This window comes from Magnolia sinica, chromosome 5 (assembly GCF_029962835.1).
Source record: "Magnolia sinica isolate HGM2019 chromosome 5, MsV1, whole genome shotgun sequence".
NCBI classification, from domain to species: Eukaryota; Viridiplantae; Streptophyta; class Magnoliopsida; order Magnoliales; family Magnoliaceae; genus Magnolia; species Magnolia sinica.
In genome coordinates this window covers 115075662-115103502 of record NC_080577.1, presented here as the reverse complement: position 1 = coordinate 115103502, position 27841 = coordinate 115075662, and the positions used below count along the sequence as shown (strand labels likewise).

General features: G+C 40.5%; 1 protein-coding gene across 1 annotated transcript; it reads left to right on the top strand.

Moving 5' to 3' along the window:
- The first annotated feature begins 350 nt into the window (after window positions 1-350).
- Window positions 351-26659, top strand: LOC131246862 (conserved oligomeric Golgi complex subunit 2). Its single transcript, XM_058247310.1, has 12 exons — window positions 351-961; window positions 8986-9192; window positions 13871-14207; window positions 14392-14553; window positions 14773-14872; window positions 14980-15195; window positions 15312-15420; window positions 19139-19339; window positions 20885-20989; window positions 24729-24851; window positions 25322-25456; window positions 26272-26659. The coding sequence occupies exons 1-12, from the start codon at window positions 500-502 to the stop codon at window positions 26383-26385; spliced, it is 2271 nt and encodes a 756-aa protein (XP_058103293.1). The 5' UTR covers window positions 351-499; the 3' UTR covers window positions 26386-26659.
- Window positions 26660-27841: the final 1182 nt, after the last annotated feature.

The following is a 27841-nucleotide window of genomic DNA, read 5'->3' as shown; positions in this document are numbered from 1 at the left end:
GAATACCCAGCATTAAAAACTTACTATAGATAAAAAAATGTTTTATTTTCCTTCAAACTTATTGATAAGGTTACAAAGAGCTAAATCCAGAGGCAAACAAATATCAGCTTAATATTTTTGTCACTGTTTCCTATGGTGCGGTCCACCTTAGACATGGATCTGCTTCATTTTTAGGATCATACCCTAAAATAATTTTTTAAAACGGATGGACAGCGTGGATGTGATGAACAATAAATCAAGGTGGGCAGACAGTGGTGGAACCGGCGATCCAGTGAAGTCGCGTTCTCCAAAATCGGATCGGGCACTTCAGTTAGCCCCGGATCCGGGTCCCAGCGACCATACCTCGCTCCCACCGGCGAATTGCTAACCTGTCCGTGGAACTGCTCTCACTTCTCACCATTTCTTCCCATTTCCTCCCTCGCACTTGAGTCGCCTCAACAGCAAAACCCAACACCAAACACAGAAAAAGAAAAGAAAAAGAACATTTCATCCCCCAAAAATGGCAGATCTGGTCCAAGTATCTCCTCCGCCACGCTCTCCAACAGACTTCTTCAACGACCCGATCGATTCTTCTCCTCTATGGTTCAACAAATCTGCATTTCTACACCCATCTTTCGACCCCGAATCATACATCTCCGATCTCCGCTCTTTCGTTCCCTTCGACACCCTCCGCGCTCACCTATGGGCCCACCTCTCCTCCCTCAATCACGAACTCGTTGATCTCATCAACCGCGACTACGCTGATTTCGTCAGCCTCAGCACCAAGCTCATCGACATCGATGGCGCTGTGGTCCGGATGCGCTCCCCCCTTTCTGATCTACGGGACAAGATCGCCCAGTTCAGGGGCAATGTCGAGTCGTCACTCGCCGCCATCCAGAACGGGCTCCGGCAGCGCAAGGAAGCGTCAGCAGCGAGGGAGATCCTCGAGCTGTTGCTCGACACATTCCATGTTGTGTCCAAGGTGGGTGGCTGATCGATCTCCAGCTGTATACCTATAATTGAGGTTTTTCTTATCTTGCAACGCTTGGGTCCATATGGGTGTTTGGTTTTTCATCCAATACTGGAGCTGCATATCGGCGGGCCCGACTCTGAAGTGGTCTCTTGATGGCCCATCCGGTGAGGCCCATTGGTATGGATTTCTGATCGGAATGAAAACAGCTTTGAATGTTGAGTTGAATTTTGGAGAAAATGTGAAATCACGCGGAGGTGATTTCTCCTTTTGCTTCGTCTGTGATCTTCCACACGTAGTCTCTCATTTGGTCGATTTGGATCTGAGTGGACTACACGAAATGGTAGTCCATGGAGTACGAACCTGTCATTGAGAAGGGTGGTACAACCTGGTGCCAATGAGGATGCCTGATCGTCAACTTGGCTGTTCTTTTGGTGGGACCCTGATGTAACCAAATGGCCATGCAAGTTGATTGATCAAGATTTGAAGAATCCAACCCATCAGATTATCTTGATCGATTATCTGGACCAGATCCGTGGTCTGAAATGGATGCAATCGCCCCATACCCCACACGTGCACACTCCACATGCGTGCAAGGAAAAGGCCTGCTTTTTATTTTTCGCCCATCTCTAATTATTTTTCTTTCATATCTCTATATTAGGAAATACAATAATTATTTTTCCTTTTTTGGAGATATTGGCTAGCTAATAATCCTATTTTTTGATTCCACATACTTTGTTGAAGATTGTAAGCACCGATTATAAATAAGGCTTAGGCCTATAGAATAAGATATGGTTGAATGATATTCTCTTTGAGCAAATTCTCTTGTTTCTATATGGTAATTGTTGAAGGGGAAAGCGATCTCTAGTACAGGACTAGAGGACTGTTGAGCTTGTTCACGGTCTTGATCTAGTTGCATTAAATTGGTATCAAAGCAAGTTATACTCTTGGGAAATTGAAAGAAGGTAATTTCCTCATCTTAATTCTTCCCTTTCATCTTTCCTCTCTTCCTCAATCAATCCTCATCTTTCATTTTCTTTTCCTTTTCCTGTTCCCTTTTCCCTTCCTTCATGAAATCTTTTTCCATTCCCTATATATATACATATATATATATATATATATATATATGTATATGTGTGTATATATATATATATATATAATCAAAGCACAATCAAACATGACTATACCCATTTCCAACCCTACCAAATCCTAATCCCGTTCCAACCCCCCTACCCATCTTTTTTTTCCTTCCCCAAAACCGATCTCAAACCCATAGATCTAAAACTCAAGCCTACAGTTTAGCCTATATTTTTTTCATGTTCTTTTTCTTAAACATGTCATGGATAGGAAGATGTTCATATGCTTCGTACAGTTATCCCTATTCAACCTCCATGCCTTTCCATATTCATCACGTTATTCTTATTTGAGTTACTTTGATGATCAAAATCATCCTTCATATTATCCTAAGTCATACCCTCTCTTATGTGCCTTATGGTTATTCCTTTCAACACCCCTCCTGATGTTATGAACGATAGCAATCGCGTGTTGTTTATTCAAAAGCATCTTATTGCATGGAAATGTCATTAACGGCTAAGATGTTCAAGAGATGTGGGAGGAGAATACGTGGGAACTTAAGAAGAAGAATAGACCGTTCAAGAAAGATATTGCAAACGAATTCAAAGAATTTATGGAGGCAATAAGAGCTTACTTCAAGTCCTTGATTGAACAAGAAAAGCACTATGGACTTCAATTCATTGTCTTTGGAGTTCCCAAGAACGACATGTTTGAAGCAAGTGTGGCGCTTCAAGAGGAATCCACTGTTGGCTTATTCAATGGAACCATAGATCCATGATACATCTATTAATGGGTCAACAACTCGATTAAAGATATCCAAACATCTTCCTATTAGCTCCCATCAAAGATATCACGGTGGCTAACTGCCTCCCTATCCGAAGGGAAACTAATGTGGAACATTGTTTGCAGACGAAACCTCCATGACTGGGAAATAAGTGAGTTCATGGATTTGCTACAGTGCATCTATGCCGCTTCTCCTGTCCAGTCCGTATCTGATAGCATTTTTTGGAGACCGGAAAAGTCCAGCAGGTTCTCTGTCAGATCTCTTTACAATCAGATCCAAAACAAACCGAGAGACACTGCTACCCAGCAGGCTCATTATAGCTGGAAATATTCTGCCCCTCCCAAATACACTATCTTCGGCTGGTTAGTTGTAAAAAAAAGATCCTCACAGTAGATAACTTGAGGAAACGGAGAATGATTCTCACCAATATCTGTTTATGCTGCATGCGAGAGGAAGAATCAGTTGACCACTTGCTGCTTCATTGCACCTTCATATCCTCAATTTGGACCGATTTCTTCTCTCAATTTAATATCAGCTGGTGCGCCCCCAGTAAGGTGAACCACCTCCTTCTTGCTTGGCATGGGGTCTATATTGGAAAGGTGAAGACTAGAATTTGGAGGATGGCCGTTCTCGCGATCTGGTGGTTAGTCTGGGAAGAACGCAACGGTAGATGTTTCAAGGACTCTTCCAATTCTTTAGAGGTTGTTTTGTCTAAGGCTAAGCGACTATTAATCGAATGGGCTTGTAATGATGAAATCTTGAAGGACAGTGATCTTTTCCCAGGGGTTTAGCGGCGGCTGTATTTTTTTCTTTTTTCTCTTGCGTCTCCTTCCTCGAGAGACTCTCTTCTGTCCCCTCTGTATCCCTTCTTCTTTCTTAATACAATCTCGGCACCTTAAAAAAAAAAAAAACAACTCGATTAAAGAAAGTGCCAATGAAAATGGATGATCAACCATTGAATGACACAATGGAGGAGATTGAAGGATTAAAAAGTATGGATGATTTGATGGTTAAAGAGATCGATAGTGTCATGATCATAGTAGTGCCATCTTAGTGTCAATCAAGGACCATAGATCGAAAGCTGACCATGACGAAGGGGCCATAATCGACGTCTATAACCTGGAGAACCACGAAGAAGTGAAAGAAAAGATGGTATGTATTTCAATGCCATATTATGCACAAGCTGGCCATCAGTCATGTAAGTCTCCACCATCAACTGCTATCAAAGCCGAAGATGTGCTACAAATGAGAATCTTTGTCGGGGATTATGATCGTCAATTTAAACTCGAGGATGAGTTTTTTTTCTTCCCCAAAGTGTGGTGGAATTGATGCAAACAAATGGCACGCAAGTTGATCGATCAAGATTTGAAGAATCCAACCATTCAGATTATCTTTATTGATTATCTGGACCAAATCCAGTAGAAGATGATTTGATGATTATAGTGTGGAGAAAAGAGGAGAAGAGTGAGAGAGAAGAAGAGGAAAGAAGGGAGTTTGGGGAAATGTTGTGTGTTCCAACATGCCCTAACACAATGTTTTATTGGAATAGAGCATATAATACATTGCAGGAGGAGATGAAAGTGTGCACATGCACTTACATTAAGTAACTAATGGTGGTCGGGGTAAGGATCGAGGCTAAGACAAAGGTATGTTCTTCAATAGCGAATTTCTATAGGAATCTTTTGTCGAAAGAAGAATGGAAGAGGTCGCTTCTTGAGAATCTTAGTTTTGTCTCCATATCTTTAAAAGAGGCGAATTCGCCGGAGAAGGCATTTTCAGAGGAAGAAATCAAGAAAGTGGCGTCATAATTGGGTGGCGATAAAGCCCTTGGGCTGGATGGATTTCCGATTACGTTTTACCAAAAGTTTTGGGAGATTGTAAGGAAGGATATGCTGGCTCTCATTAATGAATTTTATGAGAAAGGATATGTTGCGTCTGAGCTAGGTGCTCCATTTATTGTAGTAATTTCTAAAAAAAGGTTTGAGCAAGGGTTTACATTTATTGTAGTAATTTCTAAAAAATAAGGTGTCGAGTGTCTCAAAGATTTTGAACCTATTAGTTTATTGGGTGGTCCAGATAAGATTTTGGTTTAAATGCTTGCTTCCAGATTTCATGTGGTGTTGCTTTACAAGGGGCTTTTGTGGAAGGAAGGTAGATCATGGACATTTCTTTTGGTGGCGAATGAATGTATATATTCTTGTAATAGGAAAGGCTTGAAAGGTATTAAGTGTAAGCTAGATATGAAAAAGCATATGATCAGGTGGACTGGGATTTCCTAGACCACATGTTGGGTAGAATAGGTTGTGGGATGGTGATCTCGGATTTAGAATTGCGTGAGCTCGGCAAAATTTTCAGTCTCAGTTAATGGATCTTTGAATGGCTTCTTCTCAGCTTCTAGGGGGTTGAGACAAGGGGACCTCCTCTCATCGTATTTATTTGTGGTTATAATGGAGGCTTTGAGTAGGGGTGATTAATAGAGGAGTAGAGGTGGGCTTGGTGAAAGGTTTTGGGGTGGATTACTCATATTTATAGATTACTTGCAGTATGTGGATGATACATTGCTTTTTTCTGAGGCAGATGATATAAAGGTGAGAAACTTATGATTGATTATAGTTTGTTTTGAGGCAGTCTTGGGGCATAAGGTTAATATTAGTAAGAGTGAAATTTTGGGGGTGGGTACCTCCAAGGAGGAGGTAGGGGATTATACTAAGTTATTTGGATGTAGGGAGGGTTCCTTTCCTACTTTGTATTTTGGTCTCCTTTTATGTCTTAGTAGACCGGCGAAACATTTATGGCACAAAGTGGTTGAAAGGTTTGAGAGGAGGTCGTCTCATTGGAGAACTCGATACTTATCTTTGGGCAGGAGAATAACCTTGATTAAGTTGACTATGTCTAACCTACCTGTTTATTATATGTTATTGTTCAAGTGCCCAGAGTTAGTATTGAATAAATTGGAGAAATTAAGGCAGGACTTTTTATGGAAGGGAGTGAAAGATAAACACAAATTTCATCTCATAAAGTGGGAGGAGGTATGCAAGCCTTGGGATCAAGGGGAGGTTGGGTTTAGGATGTTGGAGGATATGAATATAGCTCTTTTAGGGAGATGGGTTTGGAGGTTCGGGGTAGAAGTGGGGTCCTAATGGAGGGAGGTGATAGGTAGGGAATATCAGGTGGAGGAAAGGGGGTGGTGGACTAAGTCATCATCGTTGTATTGATCGTCAAATTTATGGAAATCTGTGGTGTCAATAAAACAACGACTTGGGAAGGGGTTGGTTTTTTCTTGGGTGATGGTAAGAATATTAGATTTTGGGAAGATATATGGGCGGGGTAAAAAATTAAGCAGAATTTTTCCACGTTTAGTGAGGATCTCACTTGGGCCAGATTTGAGGGTGGCTAGTTGTTTCTCCATTCAAGGTGAGGAAGTTGCGTGGGCTCCATAGTCTAGAAGGAATCTAGAAGAGGAAGAGATCGAAGAATTTATAGGTTTGATTGAGTTATTACCAAAGGTAGTACCAGTAATTTCAGAATTTGACTTAATGAAGCGGCTAAAAGATAAGTCCGGTAAGTTTTCAATGAAATCTTTTTATATGATGATAAGTGGGGATGATGGTAGTGTTGGAGTTTGTTCGACTGCATTCGTTTGGCATTATGGTGCCCCTCCGAAAGTTGCGGCGCTCACTTGGCTAGTGGGAAGGAAAAAGGTGCTTACAATAGACAATCTTCATAGAAGAAACATGATCCTTCCGAATGTATGTTTGCTATGCTTCGAAGATGAAGAATCAGTAAACCATCTCTTCTTACATTGTCCGTTTGCAAAATCCATGTGGCATAACTTCTTCAAGCTGTTCGGAGTAGTATGGGTGTTGCCAGATTCCATTGAAACTTTCCTTTTGATATGGCATGGTGGGGGTATGGGGAAAATTGGAAAGAAAATTTGGTGGTTAAGCATATTAGCAGGGATATGGGCGCTATGGTTTGAAAGGAATGGGTGATGTTTTAGAAACCGAAAGGGGCAGGCTATGGAGATGTTTGGCAGGGTTAAATCCCATGTAATGGAGTGGGTGGTTGCATCAAACATTATTGTACAATTTCCAGTTTTTTGGCTTGAGCTGTAAATCTTCTGTTTTGTTTCTTGTAAATCCAGGCTTCAGTCTTTCATTAATAATATTGTCAATGTTAGAAAAAAAAAATTCAATTGTTAAGTCCATGGCGCCATCCAAATCGAGTTTTTCAAGTTGAAATATTCAATCTTTAAGTCTGCGGATCCATAACCTTGGATGCTCGCAGGCGAGATGCAAAAGGAGGACAGGTAAGTGAAGTACCACCTACGTGCAAAACCTTATGTCATCGTAGATCATTCGAACTGTAATCTCAATGCCACATCCCATAGATTTAAGTAGGCTTTACTTTGTTGGGTAAGCTTCAACTGAATCCACTATCTTCACATTATGTTTTAAGTTCATGGATTTGATTTTTATTTTTATTTTTTAGTAGCAAATGATTTATTTAAAAGAATGGGCCAAGAGGCCTACAATGCCAAACAAAGGGTTTGAGATGATGAGGAATCATCCAGCTATAAAAAGGGGTAACAGGCTTCCAAGAAGCATCTGAGGATTCCCTATTACAACCAGATCATGATGAGGACATCGTGCACACGCACGCCCGCACACCACCACCCCTACGCACGTACATACGCAGAAGGAGGACCCCACCATCGATCTGGCTCGATGACGACGTCCAGGGAGGGCCTCCTAGCTAGAAGACAAGTTTTGGTTCAGAAAAGTGGCCCGATAGTCAAGAAAAGCCCACCATGAGATCTCATGATCGTGGCCCACTCGTCGGATTGGTTTTATATTTTAAGTTTTGCTTATTGTTATTATTTAGAACATCGTGAACGCTTTAGATTTTCTTGTTTGGTTTTTATTTTAGTTTACTTCATCGCCAAGTAATAGGTGTCGCACATGGTGCGAGTTTTTGAGTATAGGATTTCTCCCTATAAATAGGCACCCCTTGTAGTTCTTTTCATTCATTGAAGTTAATAAAAAAATTTCTGCTTTATTTTTCTGCTCTCTTCGTGAGTTGTGGAAGAATTCAAAAGTGGGTGTGAAGCCCTTCCTTTTCGAAGGGCTAACTACCGTGGTGCGAAGCCACATCGATCCCAATTCACCCCCATCTTCCATCATCTTTTTTTCCATCTTCTCCCACCATCCGTACTTCAAATTTGTCCTTTTGTTGCATCAGATTTCTTCATTGAAGCAGGTTTTTAGATTTCGGCCCGCGAGCGAGCTGAAACTTCGGCGGAGCACCACGCACAAACCGTACATCGGATCGAGCTGAAATTTGGAGGTTTTGGAGTCCATCCCTGGCCGACCAGGGCCAAGGTGGCCTTTTTCTGAATAGTGGGCCCCACACACGTGCGGCCGGGATCACACACACGTCCATCTGGACCATTGTTGCTGTCCACACGCGGGATCATCTTTTGGTTCAGGTTTTTATCTTCTTTTATCCTCTCATAGCCGTTTTTTTCATGAATCCTAACCCTATATTACATGATCCCTAATTGATTTGCCCCTTTTTATCACCTTAGGGTTCCTTGAATTGAAATTAGGGAATCCCTTGGATTAGGGACTGATTTTTATGCATGAGTAGGTGATTTTATTTCCCTTTGACATTGTTTGGTTTATAATTTTATTGGTCCAGTCCTAGCCTGTGTCGGCTTGGACCAGCATAGATTCCCCTTTAATTGAATGTTTGGATTTTCCTGTGGGATGTGGAAGTTGTGTGATTGTTTCTGAATTGGTGTGATCTAAGCCTGCAATCTTGCATATCATATTTAATTTTCCATGTCCTGCATCAGATCACGGATTTGATCTTTTATTTATTTATTATTTATGAACTTAAGATATGGTTTACATGAACCATGTTGGATGGTTTATCTTTCAATACTTGTATGCCTTAATGGCTTAGCATAATTTATTATTATTGCTGCTACTACTGCTACCACTATTATCATTTTTTTTTTCAATTGTGACCTGGCAGGCACTTTTTTCCTATAATTTTCTATATCACTGTAGATTTGGCTCATGTGACAATGCTTGGTGACATGCTTATGTGATATTTCATTGATCTATTTTTGTGCTTGTTTTTGACTGCCAGTTACTGGTTTATCTCTGTGCAGGTTGAGAAACTTATTAAGGAGTTACCTGGTATGCCTGCTGATTGGTCAAGTACAGATGTAGCCCCTTTAGAGAAGGGTTCCTTAAGCAATGGCATTTCATCACAACATGTTGAGAATGGAACAAACCTCAGAGAGACTCAAAGCATTCTTTTGGAGAGAATTGCTAGTGAGATGAACCGGCTAAAGTTTTACATTGCCCATGCGCAGGTCTTCGCTCTCCCAAGTGAAAACTTTAGTTTTGATTCATGTGGTGCATGTTGTAGATTTGCAATACGTCTTGTGTGCAAATACCTTGCAACTGTAGACTAAATAAATAATATCTTTTGAATTTTATACACAACTTATTTTCTGAGGCAGTCATTGTGTAAGACCCTCTAACATCTGAACCCCATTGGATGTTAATTTTTAATTGTACAATACTAGTATGCTTGTATTGGTCCCTACAAGAATGAGAAAACCAGAGAGTGGTTGTTCAGATGGGGAAATAGTATGGACCTCACAATCCCTGCTGGGTGTCTAAGCTAAGGCAAGTGAAGTTAAAACTGCGAAAGAGAGAGGCTGTACTTCCTGATTGCAAGGGATTGAGAGACAGATGGTGGACTCACTATAGGGAGGAAAACCTAAGGCCTGGGAATTGATTGATGCAGAAGGGCCATCGGGGGGGATTTTAGTAGTTTGGAACTCTCAGATTTGGAGTATGGAGGATTGTTTTAAGGGTCAGTTTTCTGTCTTTTCTGCTTACAGATATCTTTACTACCTATAAATGGTCATTGGCGGTGGTTTATGGTCCAAATAATTTTTATTTTTTTTTCGAAAAGTCAAATGGGGGAAGAATCAATCAAATATGCATGACTTTTCGGACTGGATCTCAAAAAATTAATTGATTGACTTACCGATGGGAGTGGTTAAGTTTACGTGGTCAAATGGGCAGTCTCAACCTATTCAATCTAAGTTAGACAAATTTCTTCCATCGCCCGAGCTGCTGGACAAGTACCTTTTGCTGCTTCAAAGGGGATTGCCGAGATTGATATCCGATCATTACCTTATTTTAAAGAATGGTGGATGTCCTTCTCAGATCGGGGAGGAGCTAGCTTTAACTTATTTCAAAAGTTGAAGCTTCTAAAGAGTAAGATCAATGTGTGGAAAAAAGTTCTCAGGTGTCGGGAAGAGGAATCCTTGGTCATCCTAAATACAATTCCGGAAGTAGACTAAAAGAAGAAAATGGTGAGTTGACAGAGGAAGAATGAGCATGGAGGGAGGTTCACTCAGCAAAGTATTATGTTAGGTTGAGAGAGGACGAGATAAAATGGAGGCAACGGTTAAGGGCCATTTTGCTTGAAGAGGGCGACAAAAATACTAAGTTCTTCCATAATATGGCTAGTGCGAGAGCCAGAGTTGATAAAATAAAGTCAGTAGTGGTTGAAGGGAAACTATTCGAAGGGAAGGCCAATGTTTGCGCAGAAATAGTAAATTTCTATAAGAAATTATTGCAAAGGGAGGAATTGATCTGATTGAAGTTAGATAATCTACAATTTGATGCGATGCCAATGGAGGCGGCTGGAAATTTAGAGGTCTTTTTGGAAGAAGAAATTATGAAAAGGCGATTTATGAATTAGGAAGTGAAAAAGTGCCCGGTCTGGATGGATTTCCAATTTTGTTAATGAGTTCTTTCTTGCATATACATGTAAGTTATATTTGGAGTTAGGTGTTACGTTTATTGCATTGATTCCGAAAAACGAGGGAGCGAAAATTATCAGATTATAGGCCCATAAGTCTTTTGGGTGGGCCGTACGAAATTTTATCGAAGATTTTGGCATCCAGATTCAAAGAAGCAATTGGGGGTGTCATATCGAAGTCCCATTAAGCAGGTGGCACATGAAAGCATAGATGCATGCCATAGGAGGAAAGAAAAATGGGTGGCTTGTAAGTTGGACATCAAAAAGGCGTACGATCACGTTGATTGAGACTTCCTGGACTACATGTTACGTCGTTTGGGTTGTGGGGAGAAATGGCGGGCGTGGATCCATGCACGTGTAGTGTCGGTGATGTTTTCGGTGTTGGTAAATGTGTCGCCAAACGGCTTCTTCTCTTCCTCCAGAGGTTTGAGGCAAGGAAATCCCTTGTCCTCTTATCTCTTAGTGGTTGTAATGGAAGTTTTGAGCAGAATGATTGACAGAGGGGGAGGAAAAGCTAGTGAGGGGTTTTGCTATTGAAAAATTCAATTTTTAGTTGTCGCATCTTCAATATGCGGACGATACACTATTGCTTTGTAAGGTTGATGAAGATTTAGTGGAGAATTTGCGATTGATTTTGATAGGTTTCGAAGTAGTTTCAGGGCTGAGAATAAATCTTTCAAAGAGTGAACTACTGGTGCAAGGCTGGATCGTTCCCATCCACCTACCTTGGGCTTCCTTTGTGTATAGGAAAGCCTCCTAAGCGAGTTTGTGATAAGGTGATCGAGCGGTTTGTAAAAAAGTTGTCACAATGGTAGAATAGATCTTTGTCATTAGGAGGGAGGATTGCACTCATCAAGACGACATTGTCTAACCTCCCGGTTTATTATAGGTCTTTATTTAGATGTCCAAAATCGATTGTGGAGAGGTTGGAGAAAATTAGGAGAGATTTCTTGTGGAAGGGAACAGAAGACTCGCATAAGTTCCATTTAATGAAGTGGGAGGAAGTTTGTAAGTCATGGGAATAAGGGGGTGCGGGGCTGAGAAGGTTGGAGAGTATAAATGATGCATTGATAGGTAAATGGGCTTGGAGGTTTGGGGCGGAAGAGGATTCCTTTTGGAGGGAGGTAGCAGTAGGAAGTATGGCTGTGATGATGGGGGATGGTGGACTCGTTCTTCATTGTTATATAGAGCTTCCTCGGTGTGGAAAGCAACTACTCGGATTAGGCCCAAGGTGTAGGAAGGTGTTGGATTTTCTTTAGGTAATGGGTTGAAGATCAAGTTTTGGGACAACATTTGGGTGGGGATAAAAAATCGGAGGATGTTTTCCCAAGGTTAACTAGGTTGGCATCGGAGGAGGGGATTGTAGTGGCAAGGTGCTTCTCCTTTCAAGGTGATGAGGTAATATGGGCTCCGCCATGCAGGAGGAATTTAGATGATTAGGAGGCCAAGGAACTAGTAAGATTGTTATCCCTTTTTGGAAAGTTGAGGCCAGTGCCCATATAATCAGATTCGATGGTGTGGCTGAAAGATAGTTCCGGTAAATTTTCTGTCAAATCCTTTTATAAGTTATTGAAGGGAGGTGCTAACCACAGTGGATTAAAGCCGACTGCTCATGTATGGCGCTACGAAGCACCCTCAAAGGTGGCGACGTTTGCTTGGCTAGTAGGTAGCAGCAAGGTTCTTACAGTCGATAATCTCGGGAAAATAAATATGATTCTTCTGAATGTTTGTGTTGTGTTATCAATATGGGGAATTAGTGGATCAACTTTTCATTCATTGCGACTTTGCGGCTCAGTTGTAGCAAAGGTTCTTCGATCTCTTTGGAGTTAGATGGGCTTCGACAACTTCTATCGGGCAGTTTTTTTTTGTTTTTTGGTATGTGGCTTGATGTTATGAATTTGTAAGTGGGGCAAAAAGTATGGAGGTTATGGTTCGTATGGTTGGAAAGGAATAATAGATGCTTCAGAAACCGGTCGAGCCAAGTTGTGGAAGTCTTTAAGAAAGTGAAATCGGACGTTATAGAATGGGCATTGGCATCAACCACTTCTAGCTTCGCCTTTTTTTTTTTTTCCTTCTAAAATTATCACTCAAAACAAAAAGAAGAACAAAGAAGACCCACCAACTGCCCTTTGCTCAGCATTCTACTCGAAGCCTCAGACACAACCAGAAAAAGAACATGATTATCGCAAGGTGGAACAAGATTATCACAAGGTGGAACATGATTATTATGGACATTTCCGCCCTATGCCTTAAGGATATGGAATCAGTGAGCACCTATTCATTAACTGTGAGTTTGCTTGTAACCTTTGGTGGATGTTCTTGAGCATCTTCCGATTACAGTTGGTGATGCTAGGATCAATTGAGGGCATCATTAAAGTTCGGAAATGGGGGAATTTTAGGTAAAGGAAAGAGAATCTTATTATGTTTGTCCTTGATATCTGGTCTGTGGTCTATTTGGAGAGAAATAATAGGTTCCTCAATTATAGATTGGAGAGTGTTGATGTGGTCTTCCTAAGGGTTAAAGGGGAAGTGTTTTGTCGGGCTTTGGGGAATACCCACTTCAAGGGTTGTAAATTGGAAGATATGTCGGAAATGGAATATGGTGTATCGCATGTCCCCATAGGCCATAACCTTGGGTGAAGCATGATGATTCATCATCATCCCCCCAGCCACTCATCTTTTTTCCATTTTTTGAGTGCTAATAAAATTTTATTGTTACCATTAAGAAATAACAAATGAAATTTGGACAGATAAAACGGAATACAATCGGCGAAAGTTATTAGTAGCTGGAAATTTATGACCACCTATTATCTTCTTGCACTGGAATTGAAACTAAATTGGTTTTTTGGTTTTGTCCCATTACTTTTTGCAATCATGAACAATTAATAATGTGGAGAACGGAACTATATGGAATTATGGAGGTGTCATACACCCATTCTTTCATAAAAAGGTCACAACATTTGACTAATCAGTATATTTCATAGTCACACCATGTTGTTGCCAGATGCCATTTGTTGGAGTTATTTTCTTTGATATTTTTGGGTCCAATAGACATTTCGTCTTTTCCGGGTTTGATAATTTTTTGTTCAAAATGCACCTATGAGCTTTTCTGCCTTCATTTCTAACACTCTAAAATCAGCAACTTAAGATGAGTTTGTGAAAATATATGCTTTGTATTCTGATATTTTTTGTATATTATCGCAGTACAGAACCTTCCCTTCATTGAGAACATGGAGACTCGAATTCAGAGTGCCAGCCTTTTGTTGGATGGCAGCTTGGGACATTGTTTTGTAGCCGGCCTAGAACATCGAGATGCAAATGCAATTTGCAACTGTTTACGTGCATATGCTGCTATTGACAACACTGCAGGTGCAGAAGAAATTTTTCGTACGACCATAGTGTCCCCAATGATTCAGAAAATTATTCCCTATGGCTCTTCACAGCCGGTTGGTGGAGCTTCCTCGGATGAGCTCGAGGAGGATTACCGACAAATCATGCAATCCACTGAGAAGGAATGCAAATTTTTGCTGGAAATTTCTTCCTCAGGTATGGTATTTTTGTACGACATTTTCAATATTTTATTGGAGTTTGTGCCTCAGGCATAGGTGGACACACATTTAAATGGCATATTATTATAACTATTATCAGTTGACCATTTGTTTCATTAAACTTAAGCAGGTAGTGTATAGTTCTTGCAAGATCTTAATTGTTTTCCTGTTATGATGTTCAGCAAATTCAGGTTTGCATGTTTTTGATTTCCTGGCCAATTCAATACTTAAAGAAGTCCTTTTAGCTATTCAGAAGGGCAAGGCAGGGGCACTGTCTCCAGGCAAACCAGCACAGTTCCTTAAAAACTACAAAGCGAGTCTGGGGTTTTTGGCTTATCTTGAAGGTAACACTAGTTTATTTGTTGGACCAAAGTTGGTCGCACTTTATGATATGTATTAGTCCATTATGTTTTGAATTTCATAAAAGGTTACATTTATTGGGTATGAGACCTTATAGTAAATTAGAGAGAGTAATAGATTTCTCTTAACATAAATTTATGAGTAATTTCTGAATCTGCTTCTATGTCATTCATTTTGATTGTAACTTCCAATCGCCATGCCAGGCTACTGCACATCCAGATCCACTGTTGCTAAATTTCGATCAGAGGCTGTTTATGTTGATTTCATGAAACAATGGAACATTGGGGTTTATTTCTCGCTGAGGTATTTGATGCAATTCACAGCAGCCACTGCTCTAATAGAGTGAGGCGTTTTTTTTTTTTTTTAAAAGATGTGTTGTTTGGGCTACTAATATTAGTGCATTTCATCAGATTTCAGGAAATTGCTGGAGCTCTCAATTCTGCACTTGTGGTGGCTACTATTACCCCAGTTCACACTTCACATCTGAGTGAAGGAAGCCCTCAAGAACTAACACTAAAGCAAAGTGCCACACTTCTAGAATGCTTGAGAGCATGCTGGAAGGAGGATGTACTCGTTTTTTCTTGCTCGGACAAGTTCCTTCGCTTGTCTCTGCAGCTTCTCTCAAGGTCAGCATGCATTTGACAGTAGTTTGCATTGCTATATATATATATATATATATATATATATCAGATTACACAATTAATACATCATCTCTTAATACATTCTCTTTATTGTGTAATAGGTACTCAACTTGGCTGTCTTTTGGATTGTCTGCTCGCAAAGCAGGAAGCGTGGGACCGCACCCTGGCTCTGAATGGGCTATAGCTGCAACCCCAGATGATTTTATTTTTGTATGTAACAAATCTAGACTGGGTTCCCCGAGTGAATGCATTCTCTGACTATTTTCAAAACTGTAGGAAATGTGCATTATAATCTATCAGTGCCTAAATTTATGCTCTGTAATGGATGTGGGTATGGGTGCAGCATCTATTTTTAGTTATGGAACTTGTATTAGTTGTTCAGCTGGTCACTTTCTTGCAGAGGCAAACTGATATGGCCAGTAAATTTTGCATTTGTAAAAAGTAACTCGCCATAAAATTTTGCAGGCAACTGAAAAGTCTTCACAATATCTTTTTGGTTGTTGTTGTCGGTTTGAGGAGAATTACAGCCAATATATGAGTTAGCCTTTGCAAGCCATCTCTTCCAAGAAGAATTATTGAATAATATAGGCAGACACTGCGGAAAATTGTCTTCTTCCCTACCCCCCAGGTGGGCTTCACTGCAGACTACGGAGTTGAGAATTCTAACCATTCAAAACATCCAGGCTACTTCTGTTGAATGTGGACCATTGCCTTTTCTTCAAACTGATCATTTCCACACCAATCAGATGGTCAGGATCATCTGATTGGTGTGAGTTTTGGGTTGTTCCATCTACTGTGGGTCCTGTTGGGTGTGGTCCTGAACTACATTCATGTGGCAATGCATGGTACTGTATAGATGTGTCCTGTAAAATAACCTTCCTGAGTCATATTTTCATATGTCACTGCCTTGGCATTGCATGCATGAGAAATTGTCATTACCAAAATGCTCCTCAAACTGCAATAATGCATATATACTTGTTACCCAAAACATCAATGCTATCTACAAATGACCCACAATCTGGATTTTGTGATTTGGGACGAAAAGGTAGCGGGTTGGTGATTTACGTTTCATGGGGTGGTCCACAAAAAATTGAGTCAAATTGTCCTGGAAAGATTAGTTCTGTAGAATGTGTCACAGAGACTGTTATTCAGCTGAAGAGAGGGTTTATGGTAGTGAAAAAAGCCAGAAGAAGAGATGCTAGCAGAATTATCAAGTTACCATACATATCTTTCTTTCAGGGTTGGAGATACTAGGCCTTATGGGTAGTGATTAATTCCGTTGGGCAAAAGTGCACATGCTGTTTTCCAGGTAATGAGTAGATCAGATCGCCCTGTTAACTCTGTCTAAAGATTGGATGGTAGCATCCATCTTTGACCATGTCAGAAAGGAAGATTCTTGCATCTCTTCTGGTTTAGAGTTTTTAACTCAGGATAACCAACCACTTTCTCTAAAAGCCCGAACTGATAGAGCGTGGTGAATCAATTTCTTTATCTCATAGCCTAGGCCCCACATCCCATGGCTAAGGTCCTTAGCTGAACCCCCCTTATGGGCCCCACTTCACATGGGCCCACTCACATGGGTCTCGCCTCACACTAGCCACCCGCCTCACACAGGCTGCCCACCCCGAGTGTGCTTCAGCGTCCCACACGCCACCCCACTCGAGCCTGGTGTAAAAATGCCCCTGCATGAACTTTGTTTGCAAGTAAGACAGCTGGAACTAAGGAAGGGTGCTTTAGAATCTGAAGCTTCTAAAATTAGGACTAAAACATAGTACATGAAATGCAATTTTAGTAACAATAGGAGAGTAAAGAGGAATTAGTTAAGATTGCTGAGAAGTACTCCAACACGACCATTTTCAATATCTTGGGTTGATAATTCATGAGAGAAGAGATGGAGAAGGGCGTCACTCATAGAATTCAAGCCAGGTGGAAGAAGTGGAGACGCACCTATGGAGTTTTATGTGATCACTATGCACAGATCAAACCGGAGGGGAAATTTATTGGATAGCTATTTGACTGGCCATGCTTTATGGACAAAATGTTAGGCAGTTAAAAGAACTACATGTTCATAGGATGAACGTAGCTGAAATGAGGGTGCTATCTGGATGAGTGGCTAGACAAGGAATGATAGAATTAGAAATCAATGCATCCGTGGGAACTTAGGAGAAGCACCAATAGGTAATGAATGAGGGAATGTAGACCTTTCATGGTTTGGCCATGTGTGGCGACCAAGAACTATGTTGGTTTGGAGTGAGTGAGTTCAAGTTGATGGCTTTGTAAGGGCAAGGAGAAGGCCCAAAAGGACGCCTGGGGAGGTAGTAGTAAAAGACTTGATGACTTACGGTTTAATTGAAGATATGTTCCTTGATGGAATGGAATAGTGGAACAGGATTTTTGTTGGGTTAAGCCTTAGATGATGATGATGATTTGATACTGGATCTTGTCTCGAAGGAGCCTAACCCTAGTAGTTGGGATTAGGCGTAGATGATAATGATGATGATGATGATGATGACAACTTTGTCTTGGAGGGTCTTATTGGTTTTTGTATGTGTGTGAGAGCATTAGTTTGAGTGTGTATCTCGGTGAGGTTGAACTGTTATGGTGAATAATTTGTTGGGGATTGACGGGAATGAAATTTTATTCACAGAAAGAGAAGAAAAATCAGCTATCCATTAACACAATGAAAAGTCTCTGTAATTACAGGGGAGGGCATAAAGACACCTTCTTTAGCAAGTGCATCCACTAAAGAATTAGCATCTTCGGGAACAATAGAGAATACAGTACATCCAACAGTAACTGTTGTGATGATCTCATTCAATTTAAGCATGTTTTGACAGGTTTCACCGTTTGAATCCCCTTCAATATTGAGATTGCGCAAAAAAATTCCTGCACGAAAGAAATTCCCTTAAGGCCTCAAACTTCAATCCTATTTGAATCCCCAATGCAACAGGGCCAAAGGAGACCAACATAATCATATCATTCTTGTATTGCATGACTAGACCCGAAAATGCTGAATCATTCCTAAGTGGTTGCAGGTAATAGCTGTGCCCTCAAGTACCCTAACCACACCACGAAAAGGAAGGGGTGTTACTCCAGGAGGACTAAAAGGCACCAACACATGCCGGTACCAATGTCTGTTGTAATGTGCATTGAAATTGCGCAGTTTCATTGAATATCGATGATAACTGGCTCCCCTAAGTCTCAGAGAGACTTGAAGGGAGTTCACACCACACTGCTTCAGAACTGGGAACAACACTGCCAATGCCTGAATTGTCTGATTACCCAACGAGCAACTACATTCAGCTTGGACCAATTAAGGGATGGCGGCCTAAGAGTGCTTGGAATTTTTAGGAGATTTCAAGTCCTTGATTGTTTCCACACCCACTTCTCAAGAGAACCGCTATCGATGCACTTTTAAATCCCTTAACAACAATACTCCAACTCGCCAGGCATGATTTGATTTTTTTTCTTTGACTCAACATCCTGGTAGGGTGCCCCCTTTGAAAATTCTTCCAAGTTGTACTGTTATGGTGAAAATTGTCATTTCTTGCACTTGTTTGTTATTCTTAAAAACATGTGCTTGTTTTGATTGGTTGAATGGATGAACAGAAAGGATATATTTAGTCGAAACATTATTTTTTGCATAAGAATCTCCTTGTGGTATATCCAAAACCATGTAATCTGCTCTATGATTGCATTTTTCTATCATGGGCATCATTTACAATATTCCTTCGATGCTTAGGCTGAACTCATAAAGACTGAGATATTGATGTATATCAACATTAATATGGTTATTTCACATGCATGACATTGAACTATACCGATATGTCAACCAAGTTCTGCTCTTATTGATGTTTCTGTCTGGAACCTGTGATGTTCAAAAGCTGCATGTTTATTGCATTATTTATTTATTTATTTTGATTTGCAGGTAATGCATGACATAAGTTGTGTGGTTACTGAGCTTCGTGGCGACTTCCTTGGACATGTTCTTCAGCTTCTTGCTTCTTGCTCTACTGAAGTACGTGATTTAGTAAAGATAAGTATTATGCAGGCTGGAAAATCACTGTTGGATTTGGCACCCATCATAATTGATACGATGATTGAGGCACTTGTGGAGAAGTCTGTTGAGGTAAGTGGACTAATTTGAGCCGGGAAGCCTGCATGGGTTTGTCGGGTAAGTAATGGTCGGGATGTTATACCTGCAGTTGGTGGTACCTTCTACAGTGTTTTTTGCTTGATAACTTTATAGTTTATAACCCTTGAGCTTCTTTAGTTGCAACTACTAAGCATCCTTGTGAAAAGTGGGAAACCTTTCATGTCCTTCTCTAATGTTATTGACTTTAGGGCTGGACATTGATATCAGAAAGGACTCTTTCATAATCTGAACATCTTGCATAAAACATATAAGATCACCAGTAATGATGGAAATAATTCTTTTCATAGAATTCAATCTTCCTTTTGAATGTTCTTAGCGCCAACTGATAGTTCCCGTTGAGGATTGGTAGTATGTCCTAAATCCTAATATACCTGGTTTGTACGAGTGGGGTCCGTGGTTTGGTGATTCAGACTGTTGATGGGCCCCCCTTTTTTCTTTGGGGGCAAAAATCTCCCAGATTTGGAGATCGCAATCCTTCAGTCATTGAGTGGCTAGGGTTTTCCAGCCTCTAAGTTTTTTTGGGCGTTTCTTATCAAAATGTTTTTTTTTTTTTAGGGGAACATCTGGTGGGAGATCCCAATCCTTCTGTCATTGGGTGGCTAGGATTTTCCAGCTTCAATGTTTTTTGGGCATCTGACCTAAGTTGGGGCCATCATATCAACAGTCTGGATAACCAGACCATGGGGCCACTTGTACAGACTGAGTTCATCAGCACATCTGGAACATATGGTTCCTCTTTTGAGTGCATCTACACATGAAATCTTGGAAATAGATATGATCTACATTTGGACGATAAATAGAAATCCTATGCTTTAGCACCTGATGCAACAACAAGCATGCTTGACTCTTTTTTTTTTTTTTGTGACCTGAGAATATGCGCAAGGAGAAGCTCTCTCTAGTTTTGGTTTTCCAGCATGATACTTGTATGGATAAACAACATGGCAGTTTATCTGGTGTTTTTCTTTTCCAGTCAAACTAATGAAATTTGACTCCATTTCAGTTTATTTTACTGAATTCCACCAGTTGGAGTTTTGTGCTCCCATTGCTGGTCCAAAGCTCGGATAAAGGAGGGGGTTGCATTAGTTTGGTGGTCGGTGTCAAACAACTTTTTCTCACGAATCCCAACAACTTGACATTTCAAGCACTCTGATTGAGTGGAATGGTGGAATAGGGTTTGTGTAGCTGATCCCAATTAGTTGGGATAATGCTTAGCTGCTGCTGATGATGCCAAGTTTATTTTACTAACACAAACACAGGGTTTGCTTAGACTGGGAGTCTGAGAATTCACCATTTCCAAATTTTTAGTTTTGAAGGAGAACTTCCTGAGTACGTTATTTTTTTTTTATTTGGGGGTTGGGGGGGGTTAACTGTGATTGTATTAATCATGAATTTTCTCGAAAGAACATGTTCACTTGCTTATATGTCAACAAATAGGTGTCTGTAAGTCTTCCAATAATCTATGTTTTCTTTTATTTTTATCATATTATATTTTTAATCTTTCTATTAAAAATCTTGTAGGACTTGAGACAGTTGAAGGGAATAACAGCAACTTACAGGATGACTAATAAACCGCTTCCTGTGAGGCATTCACCTTACGTGTCAGGAGTACTGCGGCCACTGAAGGTGTGTGGTTGCATCCTTCTGTTCTCATGCTTTTTTACTTACATTATTCTTTGTTATTATTATTTTTAAATTATGTTCCGCTTTTATGGTATAACTCCATCTGCTTTTCTGGAATGTTTCAAGCAACCCTCTTGGGTTTGTGAACTTTTGAGCACATATGCATGCTATTTAATTAACTTCAAATTTCTATTATTTAAGAAGATCCACTGACTAGTATCATGACTCACAAATCTTTTAGATTTGCTTCTCCCATACCTCATTTCTGCAAGTGTAAAGTTTATTCCCTTCTTTCAGACCCTCCATCAAGCCACTTTTTCAATACAGTAGTATGTCCTGCGCTGAAAGGACAAATCAACAATATCAGTCTAAATCAGTTCTTCACTTCTTCCTTATTCTTTAGTTGAATTGGGTCTGTTCTGTTCAAAGTTTGCCAAAATTTGCTGGACTCACCTGTGTGCTGCGAATTGGTTTGTCAATTTGAAATTTAGACTATCCACCATGAATCCAAATTGCCTAAACTCTCTCTTAGTTTGCCCATTTTGGGGACCAAGTTCGCATTATAACTGTGCTTGAGAAGACTTGCAGAAGGCTAAACTGTGAATTGGATTAATCGAGAATCCCATGGATTTTGCCGATGCAAACCATATCTGAACTGAACTGTAAACCTGGTAACTATGGTTTCATTTCTCCTTTATGTGATCTGCACTGCTGCCCATTTTTACGAATGAATAGTTTTGTTGTTTATTTAATGGTCTCCTTTTTCATGAACAATGTAACAGGTGCACCTTTTCTTTCCTTTGGTTTGAAATGTTGCCATATCAAGATTTTTCTGCATCCATGTGTCTAACATACCTGGATACTGCTCATATAAATACTAACTTTTGATGTTTAATTACTATTATCTTTTATCTTGGATGCATTTCTTTGTTTATTCTTTTAGATTGGTAAGCTCCGTTCGAAGCTGAGACCTCAATGTTGAAATAAGCCTTGTCTACCGTTGAGTTAGGGGCTTGAACCCTATCTTGGATGCATTTCTACATATAGATAATTACAAGATTCTATTTTATTAAATATCATATGGATGTGACCTGGAATCTGACTTTCAACGACACATCCTCTAGGACACCATATCCATTTTGAAATTGACATGTTTCCATGTCTGAGTTACATAGTTCACTGATAAAAAGATGCTATTAACATAGACAATATATAATAAATGACACATGATACCATATCATTACCTAGTAATATCCTATGATGAATAATGATTCTACTCATCTTCTAGTTACCAAGATATATTTGAAAAGAAGGAATATCATCTCATTATTAATATACAATGGTATTCATCAAGAAACTGAGACTATACTTGATATTTGGGCTCTTTGAGGTGTCTTAATAATCATTCGTCATTGTAGATCCTTGTCCCAACTATTTGGGTCAGCTTTAGGAGTTCTATTTCTTCCATTATTGGTAAGTTGCTATCCTTGGTAAGTGGACGAGCTTCCATATCCTTTTTCTCCACCTTGATCAAGGTATTCAATAATGGTAGCCACTGTCATTACCATGCCAATACGGGCTGTAACAGCCATTACAGCCTTTTCATAAAAAAAAAAAAAAAAAAAAGAGGAAAAAAAACCTTTAACAGCCCCATAACACTGTTATGGGGCTGTAATAGACTGTTATGGGGCCGTAACGGCCATTATTGGCCATTTTTTTTAAAAAATTTATGTAATGACCATTACGGTTCCATGACACGAAGTGGTGCACACCCTTACCCTTACGTAACGGCTGTTACATAACCTTTTGGATACAATGACACTTGATCCACGTCCTTCTAGGTCTTCCACATCCCCTTCTCAGGCCCTTCAACCCAAACCAATCTCCACCCTTCATGGGTATGTCTCCACTGCATCCACCATCTCTAATTTTGTTGGGAACCATCGTCAACAATCTCTCCATCCTTGTGCATAGAGCAAACAAATCACTCTCATGACCATTGATTTTAATTGAAGCTCTCCTCTATAACTATTCCACTAAAATCACATTACAAACAGTATCTTGGTTTTGCTAATCTTTTAGCTTCCCCATTCTGGCGTTCGTGCAAACCTCCACTTTAGCATTCGAGGTTTTTTTTATTTTTTATTTTTTAAATAATAATCTCTCTTTATTTTTTTGATTTCTTGAAAATTAGCATTCTAAGATACCATACTCTAGCATTTTGAGATTTTGGCAAAATGTCCATCTCTTGACAAGTATGCTGGATTTGGTATTCTTTCTAACTGCAGGTACATTACCGTCACTGCCTCTTTTTCCCACTCAATAAATCATGGTCTGGTACCCAATAAATCATATGATGTAGATTGTAGCAAAATAATTCCATACCCAGCATTTTCTTGCTGGTATAGACAATGTGATTTTGCCACATACATCTAAATGATGGTGATAAATATGCCAATATGTACAGCAATCCAGACTGTTGAAACTAAGGCTTCATTGTGGATGGAGCATAGCCCAAAAATCACACTGATTGGACATTCTCTCCTGTTTGGACCACTGACCAATTTATTTCTATTTCATAACCACCAATTGGGTGGTCTAGATAGTTCAATTGGTGTAATTTTCAGGCAATGCTTCACATTGGGCCCCACAATTTGGATGGTCTGGATTGATTTAGATGAAATCCACAAGAAGGATGAGTTACCACCATCTAAAACATTGTGATCAATAAAAGCTGCCCTTTGTTTCAGATTTCCTTTTTTCTTTTCCTTTTCCTTTTTTGGTTTTCTGGATCAATTGAACTCCTGGGGTGTTCTAATTTTTGATGTAAACTCAGCATTTTTTCACCATCTTGATGAAAAATCTTGCAAATAATCTTGTGGAAAATCCAAAAAATAAATAAATTGGGCCGGATGTGGGTACGCTTGAACTCATAACCGGACCCCACCTGAATGCATTTATTTATATATCACATGCATACATGTATTACACCACAAGTGTTCACCGCCCACACCACCACATGTATTGTGGATGTAGTTTATGCAGCTGTATGTATTCACCACGGATTACTATGTGCATTTTTAAGTAGGTAAAATCCATTCCAATTATGAGTGGACTGGCGAGATATGGTTGTCAGACCTCATAAAAATGGTTCTGATGCACGTCTGTCGTGTATGGTGCATTGTGGATGGAGTATATTTCTAAAGTGACACTGGCAGTTCTATGTATCCGGCATTGACAGGTGTACATGTCCAAGTTATATTCATACGGTCATGTTTTCATGAGGCATGTATCTACAATTATCTGGACACATTGTAGCATGCATGTGATAAATCTACGCTGCTCATCTAGTGGGTCTTTAAAATAAAATCCAAATCATAAATGGGTAGCTGATACTCTAATGGGCACACCAACACCCTAAATAGGTATGAGTATGGGTGCTCATTTTGGCTTGACATGGGTCTGGTTGGTATTGTTGCAGTAACTATTGATTGGTATGGTTATGAGTATCCATGTACCTGGCCCAAACCCGACTCATTGACACCCCTTCTAATATGAGATACTATGGATTTAGTTAGACGTCTTTAGGCTCCTTGACAGTGCTATTTTCTTAGTATATTCAATTTTGTATGCCTGTTTCATCGTATTAACTTTCATAGAACTGTTGGCTTTGCATGTTTATGTATGTTTTTGAGCTGTTTACAAATCGAACTTGAAATCATCTTTTTCAAACCATGTACAGGTTTTTCTGGAAGGAGAGCGGGCTGCATATTTGACAGCCGAAGTTAGAAATGAATTGCTCCATGGTGCCACAGAAAGGATTACCGGCCGTTATTATGAGCTGGCAGCGGAACTTGTTAATGTGGTTAGTACCCGAAGTCATACCTGTGCACCCTACACATTTCGAGGCGAACTCAACTAGTAGGACTGGCACCCTGAATTTCAGGGGACACGTAGCTTCAGTATACAACATTTGATACGCTGTGAGATATCCAAGTCACTCATCAGGTGGTGGCCTGGCCTGAAAATCAGACCAGCTGACTCATCTGGGTGGGCTACACATGCACAAAATAAGTGGATGGATAGAAGAAATTGATCAGTGATCCACATTCAATGTGCATGTGCCCCACCTGAGGATGATTCTGGATTTCTGGCCAAGGTCATCCTAATGATGGGGACAGCCTGATTGCATTGCTTGGATCTCACGCATGTGCCATGTTAGAACTTGCAACCTTTGGATCCCCTGACATGGGACAGCAAGTACTTAGCAGAGGTCCTCTCTCTTTACAACATCTGATTGCACCGCTAATACATGGATTCTAACTCTTTTACCAGGCAAGGAAAACAGAGTCTTCTCTCCTGAGAATACGCCAAGGTGCACAAAGACGAGCAGGGGCGAGCTCGGATGCATCGGACAACAACATCTCTGACACCGATAAAATATGCATGCAGTTATTCCTCGATATTCAGGTACATTCTACTATCATAGGTGACATTTTTTTTTCATGTTTGTGCTGTTGCCACCCATAGAAATTGATTAGTATTTGAATTTTATGGATATTACTTCTGATCAAGCAGTATTTGCAAGTGGGGTCCACCTTTGGCTGAGTTGGATCTTCCTTCGTGTGGGCCCCATCTGTTGTGCGTAATGCTGGCCTGAAGAGCTCATCGCCATGGATGACCAATGCTGCAGCAAATGCTTGCATGAGACAATCCCAACCTTAAAATTCTTTCACCCATCCAAGATGAATGTTTTGACCCGCTGGATAATTTTGTGGATCACACCTGTACGGATTGCTTCCTAGAACCAAATGTGGCTATTGCTGGCTTAGCACTGTGTATTTTGTCTGGGACCTGCTAACTGGGCTCGCATTGGTGTGCTTGTCGGTGCAAATGTGGCACACTTGTTTGAGATCCAAGTCGATCATCAGGTGAGCCCCAATAGGTAGATGCCATGCGCTAAAGAATCAATCTTTTCACTGCTCATTGGGTGGGCCACATGTACAGAAGAAATGGATAGTTGTAAAATCGACCAACGGCCCGCATTTGGGAAACATGTTGTCCACTAGGTGAGTGGACTGGCCTGGTTTTTTTTTTTTTGCTCACCAAATCTACACTGCGAGCCCTGCCTGAGGAGTGGTTTGGGTTTCTAACACGTTTGCCATGGTGACAAGTGCTAGCCCTGGCCCCTGGATAAGTGGACTCAGTGCAAGCTCGCTTTGCTTTCTTGTTTCCTCATAAAAATGTGTTATTTATGTGTGGTTTTTATCCATTTGTTTTATCAGGAGTATGGCCGCAACCTCGCAGCACTTGGGGTTGCAGCCTCCGATATTCCAGCTTATTGTTCCTTGTGGCAGTGCGTGGCCCCACAAGATAGGCAGGAAGAAATAAAATTCTAGGGTCACTCATCAGATGAAGGGTCCAAAGCAATCAATCGGTGCTTGGTTATACATCACCCGTTTTTGTAGCAGGATTTGATTCAATTGGATGTTGGTTCTGAATTCAATTCATTGTGTTTACTTCATGTAGGCCCGCCATTTCTTTTGTGTTTGTTTTGTTTTGTGTTTTTTTTTTTTTTTGCTACAGAATACATTGCCAAATGACCCAGTATTATATGACAATCAGCTGTATAAAAAAGAACTATATGCACCATAGTTCGGTGTAGAGGCGATAGTCTACCATCCATTTGTGACGGGTTCTCAAGATCTTTATGCTGCTTCAAACATCGTGAGCTTTTTGTATTCACCAGTGCAACCTTCGATGTTTCTAATCAATGCAACATGCCTTCCACGATTGGACCGTCTGATTGGGCTAACCGTACTGATTGGACCGCTGGTCTGATTGGCGTAACCAATGAAACTAAGAATGTCATTTGTTCATATTCAAGAGAAGTAGAAACGTAGGGTTCATTGAATGGGAATTGTGGTCCACTAGGGGTTTTATCTTATTGAAGGTGGTCCACAAACCATAGATAGGCCCCACGGGGCCACGAAAACACAGGTGGACCATCCTATCATAGGCTTTGGCTACTGGGAGTGTAAAATGCATAAGGCTGTCACATTTTCTCTTTCAAAATGGGCCCATCTTGGATTGGGCACTATCTTACCGTGCCATTCTAAGGACGATGGACGGTGAGATTATTCCATGTGGTCCATGTCTGGTGCGATCCTATAGGTGAAGGATGTGGATATCCGCATCCCATCCATGGGAAAACTCGTTACGTAGTTTAAAGGCTCGGCCACTCGATCCCACTCGTTTAGTCCTGAGTCAAGTAGCGACTCGGTTGTGTAATCACTGAATCGGACCAATCACCGGACTTGGGGGGGTGATTTCGTGGTATTGAACCGGATCGGGTCTGACCGTGTCCAATTCTTAAAAACCATCGCTTTGATAGAATTGAAGGCCCGCGTGACTGCTCCCGCACAGGGACTAGTTCCCAGATCAGATCTCAGATGGCACACGTATTGGAGATCAAGGTCATCCATTAGGCAGTGTGCACTAAGAACCTGTGGTGAACAAAAACTCAGGTATTGCACACATCTAAGCGAGCCACACGTACGTTGAATTTCGACTTGGACTTCTTTTGTAACCGTTCATTTTGTGAAACACCGTTTTCACCTGCCTGATAGGTGGACTCACATTACTTTTGGCCCATGATACGTTTCGGAGAATCTTATCTGGTGAATGGCCACCATCTCTGACACAAGTGGTTAATCCTGTGGTAATTTCCACCTCCTCGCATGAGGAGTAATTAAATCACGGACCAAACAATTTTTTTTTTAAAAACCTTTTATTTTGACTTGGCTGGGAAATTTTCATCCGTCGCGCGGACAATCCGTTAACATGTCCTTTCGT

Coding starts and splice junctions, on each gene's coding strand:
- LOC131246862 (XM_058247310.1), top strand. CDS start 500: ATGGCAGATCTGGTCCAAGTATCTCCTCCGCCACGCTCTCCAACAGAC. Junction 14,208..14,391: donor GCTGGAAATTTCTTCCTCAG/GTATGGTATTTT, acceptor TATGATGTTCAG/CAAATTCAGGTTTGCATGTT. Junction 25,457..26,271: donor AGTTATTCCTCGATATTCAG/GTACATTCTACT, acceptor TTGTTTTATCAG/GAGTATGGCCGCAACCTCGC.